The sequence below is a fragment of the Sebastes umbrosus genome, chromosome 14, assembly GCF_015220745.1.
Source record: "Sebastes umbrosus isolate fSebUmb1 chromosome 14, fSebUmb1.pri, whole genome shotgun sequence".
Taxonomy (NCBI): Eukaryota; Metazoa; Chordata; class Actinopteri; order Perciformes; family Sebastidae; genus Sebastes; species Sebastes umbrosus.
Window position 1 is genome coordinate 8,357,831 of NC_051282.1, and position 13,514 is coordinate 8,371,344.

General features: G+C 39.9%; 1 protein-coding gene across 3 annotated transcripts in view; it reads left to right on the forward strand.

Moving 5' to 3' along the window:
* LOC119501221 (protein kinase C beta type-like) overlaps positions 1-13,514 on the forward strand; it is a 121,683-nt gene that overhangs the window by 22,594 nt on the left and 85,575 nt on the right. For all 3 annotated transcript variants that reach the window (XR_005209785.1, XM_037791425.1, XM_037791424.1), the window contains exon 3: positions 12,235-12,317. Coding sequence is in view for 2 of the 3 variants with exons in the window: in XM_037791425.1 (XP_037647353.1) it covers positions 12,235-12,317 (83 nt within the window). In the remaining variant the exon portion in view is untranslated. The remainder of the gene's footprint in view (positions 1-12,234; positions 12,318-13,514) is intronic.

Sequence of the window (13,514 nt, forward strand, 5' to 3'; positions counted from 1 at the left end):
TTGCTAGGCGTAATATATTTTAAATGAATTCCGACTTTGATTCTCACAAACCGTTGTTTTGGTCACAAGAGGTTGGCACGGGTTACCGTGGTTACACGTCTCCAACCGGAAAGGAGGCTCTCAGGAAGTGACGACGTGAATTACTGCTCAGTGCGTCCGAAAAGATACATCCTACTGTTTATCCACACAAAAGTATGTTAGTAACGATAGTACACCTATTGACTATGTAGTGCATGGTATGCGATTTCAGACGAGGCCAAAGTCTGGGTCTTCATGTCAGATTCCAAACCGAAACTTGTCACTGATTCCTGATCAGTCAGCTCCAATTAGCTATTAGGATAGCCGGCTAATAGATGTAGTTGCAAACACCCTTTAACAGTTGTTATCAATGTGTAAACAATATGTAAAACACCTATCAATTTAGTGATAGCATCATATGTAACATAGTCTTGCTGTGTAAAGTAATGAACTTGAGTGTTGGTGCTGATGATGGTTGAGGCGTGGAACACAGTGTATACACACAGAAATACCTGATAGGGATGAAAGATTCATATATATTTCCACAAGAAATGCACACATATTGTTGAACAAATTTGTTTGGCTAACTGGCTTAAATAAAAAAATCAATGGGGGGATATCAAAAACAATACTTTTGAGAAATACCTGGAATATGACATGCTAAACTGATTTAGTCACAAGAGTACTGTAAGAAAACCAACTGGCCGTGGCATCATTCAAGCTTAACTCCACCAAAAACCAGCAATAAACATACTGCATGTGAGCTGCCGGTGGCAGCGAACAGTCGCGTTCAACAAACACTTTAACGGGGTGTCCTGAGAGGAGTGAAATTAAATGAGCAAGCGTCTCTCTCTGCTGTGCTGCGGGCGATTCTGAAATTAAAACACAGCAAGACCACTTTAAAGAGCAGATGGACTTTGTTCTCAGTCACAAAAATAAATAAAAAAACCTCTCTATGAATAGAATAGAAAAAATGAACAGAATTGTAGTTCTTAAATCTCAAAACGCTTTCAACAATAATTCAACATGATGGGTCTTTTGAAAAACCCTCACATCAAAGAGCTGCAATTTTAAAGGTTTGTTTTTGTGAAAGCGTAATTGATTGTTTTGTTTTGTTTACACCGGCTCTTGCTTTTTACGATAATCACCAACTAGAGGTCATAGTTTGCCTGCCAAGTGAAATCCTCTGTGTTTTTCCCATGAAGACACACTGTAACAACATGACAAACTGTAGATGAAGAGGAGGAGGAGGAGGAGAAGAGGAAGAGGAGAGGATGGATTGATGGAAGGGAGAGAAAGAAAGAGGAGGAGTGATATGGGTGTGCTGAATCACTCCCTGACCCTTCTCCCTGCTTCACCATCACGAGTATTTATACATTGGCGTAGGTTGTTCGGACCCCTTATATAAGCCCTTAAATACACGTACACACACACACACAAGGGGAGCTGCCCGAGGTGAATGAAGTGTTTTGTTCAGATTATTGACTTTCTTCTTCCTGCTTTCTCTTCTCTATCACCTTCCTCTCATCTTCCTCCGGTTGCATCAGCTTCTTCTTTGAGTCTTTCACCCCACTCACCGGGATGTTTCCTTTTCACTGAGACCCGTAGGAAGAGCAAGAAACAGAAACAGGAACTGTAGTCTGGCTTGCCCAGACCTCTCTCCACGCAGTTTAAACACTGTGCCAGGTCTGCCAGGACGTGGTCAGGGAGAAGATCTGATGGAGACCATTTGTAGTCAAGTCACTGAACCCATCGGTACCAGTCAATGTGACAAATCAAATTCTCATCTGTTATCAATTAGCAAGCAAAACAGCCGATCATGTCAGTCAGAAAGTAGCCACGCTTTCACATCAAACACACGTGTGCACTCCAGCTTTGCTACATCCCGGCTACCGTAGCAGCTCTTCTTCTCGGCTCCCGCGGAAGCTCGACGTCCGATCTCCTCACTCACCTCTCGCTGTCGCTGTCTCTCTTGTGTGTCGATGAATGGATGAGGAGGGACTAGTTGTTAAGGTCTAGAAACATCCAGAGCTATACGACCCACAATGGCATAGATATACAGATAATGCCTGGCAAGCCATAGCTCTGGAGATTGGCTCTTTAGCTGAGAAATCAAGTGTGAATAGTGGGTGTTCACACATGATTTAAAGCCAATGCAGAGGTGGAAGAAGTAGCCTAACTTTACTCAGATCTTTTGCTTTAGTAATAGTAGTAATAACAGTGTAAAAATTAGGGACGCACAGATGCCGGATCGGATATCAGGCTGATACTGACTCAAACAGTTGAATAGGAATCATTTCGCTGACAATGGGGCTGATCTATTTAATTCACTTCCATGTTTATATACTATATACATTATATACTGGAATTTAATTTCTGTTTTGACCAATTTGTTGGTTTTACAATGTACCTGTTAATTTTTTTGAATTTTTTTTACCAAGTTGCTGTTGTATGTACTTATTATTATTTTATTAATAAATAACAATTCAGTAAATGTATATCTATACTGTATATGTATTTATTGGTCACATTTTGTTTTACAAAGTTAGGAAATCAATGTTTAAGTCTAGCCTGATGTTGCCTTACACATAAACGAATGATCCCAGTCACTTCCACACAGTGAGACATACAGCTTATGAATTAACCACTGGTATCTGATCGGTACTCGTTATCGACCGATACCCAAAACCCAGGTATCACTATCGGTATCGGGACTGAAAAAGTCGGATCAGTGCATCCCTGGTAAACATTCTCTAGATGCGCTTCCTATTGTTGCTATAGGGACGGCATTTGACGCGTGTCATATGACAAATACGCTGCGGTGTGTTTCAGCTTAACTTTTCTCACACTCAACAGTAGTTAGGGTTGTATTGAACAGATAATTGTAACCTTGGCCTTCGTTTGTCATAATTCTAATAGTCAGTCCATCATTCAGTGTTTTTTTTATATCACGCAGATAATCTCTGATCAAACTGATACCCGCTTACAGCAGGTGTTCAACCAGGGAACACTGTATCTGTATTTGTGTGAGTGCTCCTATAGTACTATAGGTGATGCACTACTACAGCTATAGATGAATAAATATGACTAATTAGAGAGCGACACTCCGTGTGTCGTAGCGTTGAACCTGGCTACTGAATCTGGCTACTGAACCTGACAGCATCTAAATCTGGGACATCACTATACAGCATGTCACTGCGTCTCACACGCACGCACACACACACACACACACACACACACACACACACACACACACACATACACACACATTGGCAGCTCATTAGAGGAAATGGCTGCGTACAACAGTGTTCTGCCAACATTTGATAAACAGAACATACTGGAGCAAGGGGGAGAGGAGAAAAAGAATGGTAGAAAGAACAAGAGATGAGTAAAGGAGCAGGAGGGACAACAGGAAATGAAAAGAAGACAAAGAAAAGATTTTCAAAATAGTCGATCATATTCATTCCATTAATCTAAAAGTCTGTAGAACAGTTAATTGGTAAACCAGTGACATTTGGAAGTCGGTCGCAATTTAATACTTTCTAAATTCTGAGTAAACCATTTTGTTTTGAGAAAAGTCAACCTATAATGGGATGTAAATTATGCTTAAAGAAAACATCTACTGTTACTTGTTTCAGTTCACGGGTAAACAATAGATTTATTGTCATCTTACTGACTGTAAGATGATGCACTCTTGTTGAATTTTCGGAGGCGGGTGGTGTCTTTTTGAGCCCCGCTCTGAGCACTGTATTGATATATATAGAGAGCTTGATGGGAGGATGGTATTGATTGGCAACCAGCCTTTACATAATGATGTCATGTGACTGTTGGGGAGGAATTGGGGCAATGTGGGAACAGCTATAGCTGACAAAAACATGTTTCAAGTTACTGTGTGTGTGTGTGTGTGTGTGTGTGTGTGTGTGTGTGTGTGTGTGTGTGTGTGTGTGTGTGTGTGTGTGTGTGTGTGTGTGTGTGTGTGTGTGTGTGTGTGTGTGTGTGTGTGTGCGTGCGTGCGTGCGTGCGTGCGTGCGTGCGTGCGTGCGTGCGTGCGTGCGTGCGTGCGTGCGTGCGTGCGTGCGTGCGTGCGTGCGTGCGTGCGTGCGTGCGTGCGTGCGTGCGTGCGTGCGTGCGTGTGTGAGAGAGTGTGAGAGTGAGAGAGAGATGTGCTGCCTGTGAAGTGAGATGGATTTAAGATACATACAAGCTACATGTAAACGGGATAATGTACAGCTAGCGGGTCATCGTTATGTAATAAACCGCTTCAGGGCGATGCAAGACCCCTCCTCTTCGTGTCGGGGTCCACATCCGCCGCATCGCTCTGTCAGGGTTTATTTCACAACAATGTCCCGCTAGCTGTACATTATCACACTTATTACACAGCTACTTACTTAAGAAATCAATAATTTGACACAAAAACGGTCCTCCAGAGTCCGAGATCAGAACTGCGTCCATAGCAACGGTCTGTTATACATAGCAACGGTCTGCTATAAAGAAATAATAGACCGTAGAATGCTATGATTGACCAATCAGAATTGAGTATTCAACAAAGCTATGTAATAAGCAAGTATAACTGCTCTACTGCACTGAACGAGATTTAAAATAACGTACACTTTTACACTTTGAAATTGATCATCTAAATAATTTGTTATTGATACAGGGCCTTCAGTTTGTTTTTCAAGTGATGCCATACTGCACGACACTCATGATGAAATTGTAATATTTAAATTCCAGTACTGCACATGATTTTTTGGTCTGCATCAGTTCATTTTATGAATAAGGAATAGATGAAGAACTGAACATCCTTAAAAGCAATTAGTTAATCAAATCACAGCTGCAAATAATGTTTTCATCATAGATTTATCTGATTATGTCCTTGATGAATCAATTATTTGAGAAAATAGTAAAAAAAAAATGCTCATTATAATTTACAAAAGCCTCAGGCGCTGCCATCAAATTCCTTGTTTTATTAGAAAATCAGTCCAAATCTAAAAGTATAAATGATGGTAATCATATATTACAAAGAAACACAACAAATCCTCACATTTGAGAGTCTGGAAAATGAAAAATGATCAATCAAAATGGTTTCAGATTGTTTTTCTTGATAAATTAACTCATTGTTTCAGCTCTTTCATATAGTATAAATGGGATTTTTGCCTTGCACACTCACTGTTATTGTACGTAGAGGAACCTAAAATGTAAAGGAGAACATCACATGGACCACTGAAGGGACTGTGCATGCAGTGACATGCTCTCTTCTGGGGAAAAAGGCTTGAGAAAATCCTGGCTTTTGGGACAACATGAGAACATGTCAACACTTGCATGGCAGTAATACAAGTCGCAACATTCTAGAGAGGGTTAGAGGTGGTAGTGGGAGAGCTTCAGTCACTTTATCTGCAGAAACGAGATTAACATAAAAGCATTTGCACGGCTGATTATTGAATAAGTCCTGTGTAAAACCTTTCTTGTACAGCAGCTTAATTGATCCTCCTCAGTCTAAGTTGACAGTGAAAAGAGATGCTCCCCCGTTGGCTGAGGAAGAATTCCTGAGGTGCTAACTGCAGCCTGTAGTGTAACTTAATGCTCCGCCGGTGTAACAGGTAGACTCTAAAGGCACACTACATGGCTGCTTACCTCTGTAGTAACCTAAGTGCAGGTCACAGCCGCACAAACAAGGTGGACAGAGATGAAATGACAGCTATAGGTTTGGAGAAATTGTAACTGTGCCTGTGTTAGTATGTATATTAAACTGTTTGTGTGTGTGTGTGTGTGTGTGTGTGTGTGTGTGTGTGTGTGTGCCTGTGCGTGTGTATGTGTATGTGTTTTCCATGGATATTTAATGTATATATAAATAATGTAGGCACATAGGCAGCGTGCCAGCTAAGCCAGAGTCAGCCTGAGATCAGTACATGGGGGCACCGAGAGGGCAGAGGTGGAGGCAGAGGAGGAGGGTTTGTGAGGGACACAGGCAGGGAACATCCACAGTAACTGGACGGACACCAGTTTCAGCTCAGAGACACCAGAAGCTGACTTTGGGAGCTGCAGCTGTTGATTGCTAACAACATGATTAATGGTTTTATCTTTTGTTAGCAAGAGCCGCACCCTTAACTGAGATGCAAAAACAAATGTTGATTGAATATGAAATGTATTCGTGACTGGCAGATCAGGATGAGGGCTGCGGTGTGGGGAAAGCTCCAGGAAGGATCCACCATGGCTTCCTGGCTCAGCAGACCTCGGGGCACCTTGCGACAGGGGTTCTCAAACTTTTTGGGGCCAGGGGAGAAAAATTTCCAAGAACCCCCTCATAATTCTAACACAGATTAAACATAATACTTACTACCATTTGTATTCTTATATGCCATTGGACCGATTTTGTAATTTTCAACCTAAATACTTCCGACCTGTTTGATAGTGATAAACAGAAACACATTTCAATTTGAATCATGTTAACACCACTTTGTTTTGCCCTGATAGTCCGGGTGCTTTGTAATCTGATGTCGCTTTAAATTGGCCGGCTTTGTTCGCTAGCACCTGAAGTCACATGACGCATTTTGGTCTCCCGTCGCTGTCGCTCGATATAACTGTCGTCATATTTTCTCAATTTAGCTAGTTTGATCTTAGCGTCACTTGACGATGTGGATTGAATCAAATATTTCTCCATGCTCGCCAGCTAGTGACCGATTCATGACGGATTGACGTGATGTGTCATAATCATTTGAGTTTTTATTGGCCCAAAGCTAACGTGGGCAGTAGTAATGGACTCAATATGTGGGTTTTATTGGCAACAAATAGTCCCCATCTGTAGATATATACTTTTTAATGATACAGCACAATTTTGTAATTTATAGCGAATTATTTCGCGGACCCCCTGACCCCAGAGTGACACGGACCCCTGGGGGGACTGAGATACAATATTAGAGCGAGAGAAAAAGAAAGGAAGGGAGAGTGGGGCACAGAAAATGAGAACAAACAAGCATGCAGGGCAGAAAGGCGTTTCTAGACATATGACAGGAAGTGTTTGAGGTGTGGTCCTGCCCCTTGAACTTCAGCTAAATTATCTCCGCTTAAGTGATGTGGTGCTCAAACTTCGCCCGGGTTCTGTAGCAGATTGAATTTGATAAAGCTTCATTTCAGGTGGAAGAGAAACTATAAGCTTAACATTGTCGCTCTATACAATGTCATACGGTGGCCCTGGGAGCTCATGCAAATAAAGAAAAGAAAAGAAAATGACAATAATATTTTCACCATTGTTTTTTTACAACAGGTGCAACATTTGGGGGGGAAGTGAGAAAACAATCAAATACAGGAAGACGCTGCAAATTCAAATTAAACCACCTTTATACTGTAGTATGTGAAATAGTTAAAAAGAGCTGCATCTTGACCAGATGTTCATTGCTACAACATATTGCTGACTGGTGCCATTCAGCATAATGAGAACATTTTCTTTTGTTGCTTTACACATATTTTACTTTTACTGATTTCACTAACATTACGTAGAACGACATCATGTGTAAGAATCCCTCCTCCTCTTCACTGGAGAAATTCAAGAAAAGTAATCTGAGCCCATCAAACATCTGCATCTCTTGTATTGCAGCAGTACTATACTATCTCTGTATTTAGACGTCAGCTCTCTGTAAACTTGACGGGTTGGTCTGGCTTTGTGAGATTAGATAATGCCACCTGTCTTTTTAAATATCCACCATTGTGAATAATAAGCATGTACTTTAAAACTGAAGGGATGTGTAAATGGACGAGTGATGTAATTATTGTGTTGGATGGAAAGCTAGGAGTTTGGTTAAAAGGGAGACATGGAGGGCACACTTCATCTCTGGCACTGTCTTTTTGTAAAGAGGTATTGTTTTGTTGTTGCCCGAGGGGTCATATCGTTGGATCACGTTCACTTCTATTTTTCTGACAGATCTGTGTGTGTGTGTGTGTGTGTGTGTGTGTGTGTGTGTGTTTTGCTGAGGGATTTGCTTGGCAGTTGCAATACTCCAAAAGAGCAGTTGCCTCGAAGCAATATGAGCACATAGCTCTCAACACATCTATCTCTACCTCTATCCCCTCCACCCTCCACCCGCACACCCTGTATTCAATCTGCGATATCATTGGAATGAGTGGGTGGTGTGTGTGTGTGTGTGTGTGTGTGTGTGGTATCATCGCAGTGAGTGGGTGGTGTAACCAAAGAGAGGATATTGTGTGTGGGAGTGAAGTACCATTGAGGTGCACATTATGTGTGTGTCTGTATGTGTGTGTTGGAGAGAGAGTCTTTGTGTTAATTATAACCTATATCCTATCAGTGCAGGTTTGACAGTAGAATATAATAGAATGAAATAGAATAGCATGGTTTCTAAATATGTTAAATGTAATGTTAACATGGTTTTTCAAATATCTGATCCACCACTCACTGATCTGATCACTGATACCAACGGTGCATTTGAGATAAAAAAATCGGTGTATTCTTAGACTGTGGTTACCAAATCCCTTCATGCTTGTGTGACCTCACTTCCCTTACTATGAGTTACGTGACGCAAAGTATTCAGTAGGAAGTATCGTTTAGTAGTACGGAGTGTTAAAGAGGCAGCCTAGATTGTGCCCCCAGCATGAAGAATGTAATAATGCATACACTGTAAATGATTTCACCCTGCATTCATCCTAAATTACTGGCTAAGGTGTTGTGAATTGGCAGCTGTATACTGTGACCTCGCAGTAGTTATGCCAGTATATTACTGTGATTTAGCAGAATGCTGCTGTAGAATTATTGTATTTAACTGTAACTTCACAGTAAATGGCCATCAGAATACTGCAATTTAGCAGTATGCTTCTGTAGAATTACTCTATTTGACTGTGACTTCACAGTAAATGCTTAGATTACTGTGATTTAGCAGAAGGCTGTTGTAGAATTACAGTGTAAACTGCACACTGTAAAATATTTGACTATAAATATTTGACAGTAAATTCCTGGCTACCTGTTGCCAGTACTGTGCTGTAAATTAAAAACTATTACAAAATACTGAAAAACAGTTTTATCTGTTAACCCCTCGATAACTTAACACATTGAAAAACAGTTTAAATTCAAATAAGCACAAAAATATGATACACATTGATTTAGCATATAGAGAAACCTCTCCTGATGAATTCACAGCATTCACCGTGCATTCACAGTAAATTACTGGCTAGCAGTTGCATTACATTCACAGTAGTATCATTTTTACAGTAAGGTATTGTGAAATGACAGCTGTATACTGTGACTGATGAATTCACAGTAGCTTGCGACCTGCTCCCTATGTAGATACGAAGGGCTCATTCTAAGGTAACGAAAACACAACCATTATTTTCAGGTGATTATACTGAATAAGAAAACAGATATTAATACTATATTCTACTAATAGATCCCCCTAATTATTACACACTGGACTTTTAAGTAAAGGTATCTTAAAGGAACAGTATGTAACATTTCGTAGTAGCTGAAATGGCATATGTTTTCGTTAGTGTATAATCACCTGAAACAGTGAACCGCGGTACCGCCAGCCGCCGTCTGACTCCCGTTGCTCCTATAAAGTAATGTTATAATGGTAAGTTTGGCCTCTGAGCGAGGCAAACGTTTTTTTCACTCGGCAGCACTTTTCCTGATTAAAATTAATTTAAGTGCTTAACATTGTGTCAGTATTTTACAATGCGTCATGTGGACAATCAGCTTTGATGAAATGAAATGTTGGCTTGTGTATATTTCCTGTCAGTAAATTTATCACTCTCCTCTAGGGTTGCAACATATGGTTATATTTAATCAATATCATGGAGGTGCACATGATTTGTGTGTGTGTTGGAGTCTTTGTGTTAATTATAACCCATCCTGTTCAGTTTACTATCACATTAAAATAAAGACAAGTAAAAGATTTTCATAAATCAAAATATTATTCATATTTAATTACTTTTCTGTCTATCATCCAATTGATTAATTGATTTATAGTAGTGGCTCTATTGTCCTTTTTATTGGAGTTACAATCAGACAAGCAGGCTGTCCAAGATTTTATAAGCCTACAGCAGAAAAAAGATGATTCAAATAAGCTTTATTATTTTAGTAGTGGATCTATAACCTTCTATCATCAAAACCTCTGTTGTTCAGTGCATTTACAGCACTTCTCTGTGTCCCTCCCTTAGACATGCACACCATGTAAATATACTCTGGGGCACAATCATGACGACTGCGTGTGTGATTGTGAGATATTTTTAGCCTCCTCTGTTGGTCTTGCCTGTCAGTGGAGCTGACATTGATCAGGGTGGAGATGACAGGCTCGCTATGCATCGAAGCTTTCACATGTTTCTGCTCCACTGATTGTTACCAACCTGAAACATGGAGCCATGTAACGCTTTTCATCTCACTTAGATCGCGATCGTACCGGCTTCCCTATGATCTTTCATGCGTATTTATGTGTACAGTATATTTGTTATTTTCAACAAAACACTCAACCTCGAATTTGTTGTAAATGCAGATTTTACAATTCTGTTGACAGCAAACTTTGTAAACACAATTTCCCGTTAATAAGAAGTCATTTTGGTGCATACTGTAACATAAATACGAGGTTGCTTTTTGCATTGCATTTTAGACATTTAGGAGGTGTTCTTATCCAGAGTGGCTGACAATGAGTCAACGATGCGGGAGTGACAATAAGAGTGTGTGGGCGTTAAGACAGAAGCACAGCATCCCTCTGTACATTCACCACCGCTAAAGCTTTTCAAAGGTTAAGTGAGCGCTGCTTCTAACAGCTCGGATACAGCAAAATAACTCCGCTTTCATCAAGCTACCCGCTCAAAAATCACATCTAATTTAGCCTGAACTTAATGTCAAATTAAAATTGTACTCTAACATTTTAAAGACTCCAAGGAGAGAATGTTTGCTGATAACCTTGATGTACTCTACAGTATGTACATACAGTAGGGCTGGGATCATGTTTGCTGCCACTATGTAACTTAATAGAAAATGGGTAATGTCACTTTCACATTGATGTATCAACTCAGCACTAGCTTCTACCACCTTAGATCACTTGCAAAATTGAAATAATTCCTGCCTGTTAAAGATTTAGAGACTTTAGTTCATACGATTATTTCCTCTTGCCTCGACTACGTAGGAATCAGTCAGTCTTGCCTCGCCTGCAACTGCAAAATCAAGTTCAAAATGCAGCAGCAGGACTCTTCGCCGATACCAGGAAAATAAATCATATCACTCCTGTACTGGCCTCTCTTTACTGGTTACCAGTGAATTAGGGAATTGATTTTAAGATTCTTTTATTTGTTTTTAAAGCACTGCATGGACTGGCACCAGTTCAATGTATCCTCATACAACGGTTCATATGATATCTAACAAAAAATAGCTTATCATTCATTTATCGTGCGTTTTTCTATGAATGTCCAGCAACAGGTGACGCACGTGTCAGTTTCTGCTCGTTGTGTGCATACAGTCTTTTCAAACTATACTTCCATCTTCACAGGAAACAATTTGGTTAGGTTTAGGCAAGTGTCGTAACTTAAGTACGGAAGTTACGTGATAAATAAATCAACGTTGACTTCTGGTTTCACACGGGGTATGAACAGCTTCTGGGTGAAAGTCCGGTGTTTTTTGAGCCACCCATACACCCCGATCTCCTCCCTATGTGGTGTTTGTCGCTCTTTATATTTCCTGGTACACGATTACGTGAATTACATACAAATTGATTTTGTGGGATATATTACAAATTACATTGCATTACTTTTTGTAGTTATCACTACGAACGGTGTATGAGAACATCCTGACCAGGTTATATCTCTGAACTGCTCATCCTCTATTCCACTAAAGGACTTCGGTCGACGTTTGTTGTTTTTATATGTGCTCAATGAGGAAACGTGACTCGACATGTTCACATGTGATAGATTGTGTCTTCAAAATAGTCAGCTATGACCATGAGGAGGTTCACCTGTTACTGTGTGCTGCTTGACTTATTTCATCCTGATGAAAACCGTGTGATTCCCTTTAATACTGAATACATGCATTGCAAATATTCTGATTTAAAAACTCAGGTAGCCAGCTGAGTCGGGTCTGAATGTCAGTGTACTCAACACTGAATCTAGCCTGGGTGCTTACTGGGCAAAAGTGAAGAAAGATCTAGAGATTTTCTTAGATTACAAATAATAATATATTTTGTGCACAAAGGTAAATTTGTCTCTTTCTTTCTCTCTCCACAGTGTGTTGTTTCGTGGTCCACAAACGTTGCCATGAGTTCGTCACTTTCTCCTGTCCAGGTGCTGATAAAGGACCTGCATCAGATGTGAGTACAAATACATGAATCATTTATATGATGTGGCTGTGTATGACAGCGGGAGTGAGTATGAGTAGTGAAAGACAGATGGAACGAGAGAGACACTTCCAGCTCATGAGCCCCCCCCATCACCTGTCAGCACCACTGTTACGCTTGAGCAGCCTCAGTCTTTTTCTCTATCTCCTCATTTTCCTTTTCCTGTCTTGACAGTTGCACTGTACCACCACACACTCACACATGGGAATTTCTCTAGTGTTTACATTTGATAGGCTCAATACTGTACACGTTAAATATAGACATCCAATATTAGCTGTTGAGCAGCTCCACACTTTAATTAAATTAAATATTGACTTAAGATGTTGGATGTGTTTCAGCTGTGATGGGGGTGTACAGTATGTTGATGTGGAATATGACGAGACAGGTTAAAGAAGGATTGTTAGACGTCTTTTGAACTTTGATCACGATAATATGATCATTTCTTAAACTACTTTAGTGTTACTACTTGCTTACTTGCACTTACTGCGTACTTACTTACTGTCAAAAAGTTAATTTAAATAAAATATGTTTGCATGATTTAATTGTCCACAAATGAGACTGTGGCTGAGATAATAAGTGATAATATTGGGATATTTAGTTCCTTGGTCAAAGGTTTTTGCTTTAGGAGGAGACAGATTTATTTGTTTACAACAGTTAATCACATGAAATGATGATATTTTATGTTTCAAGTTTATCTGTATAACATTATTATACAAATATCTCTACACATTTTAGATAAAACAAATTATACTATATACATCTGTTGTTTAAGTGTTGGGATCAGTCTCTCAAAAACTGACGTGTCTGAGACATCATTTTATAGTTCTCTCGACATGAAGAAAACTATAACCCTTTGGTTCCTGAAGTAGCACCCGTCTTTCTCTAGCTGCTGTCTAAATTCACTCTTATTGTTACTCTTGTTTGCCTTGCCAGAGGAATAGTACCTTAGATAAGTTCATACACTCTGGTGTGCCCCTTATCTCTTCTTAAGTATCCTGAATATTTGAAAAAATATCTGCCCTCCACAACAACATCATGACAGGGAGGTCCCAATACTAGAAATTTAGTAATCAATACCAGTTAAATTCCATGATTCTTGATACCAAACATCCCCTGTACTTCAACATACACTCTTTTATTACCATTTGCATACTGTTTTTTTGTTAATTT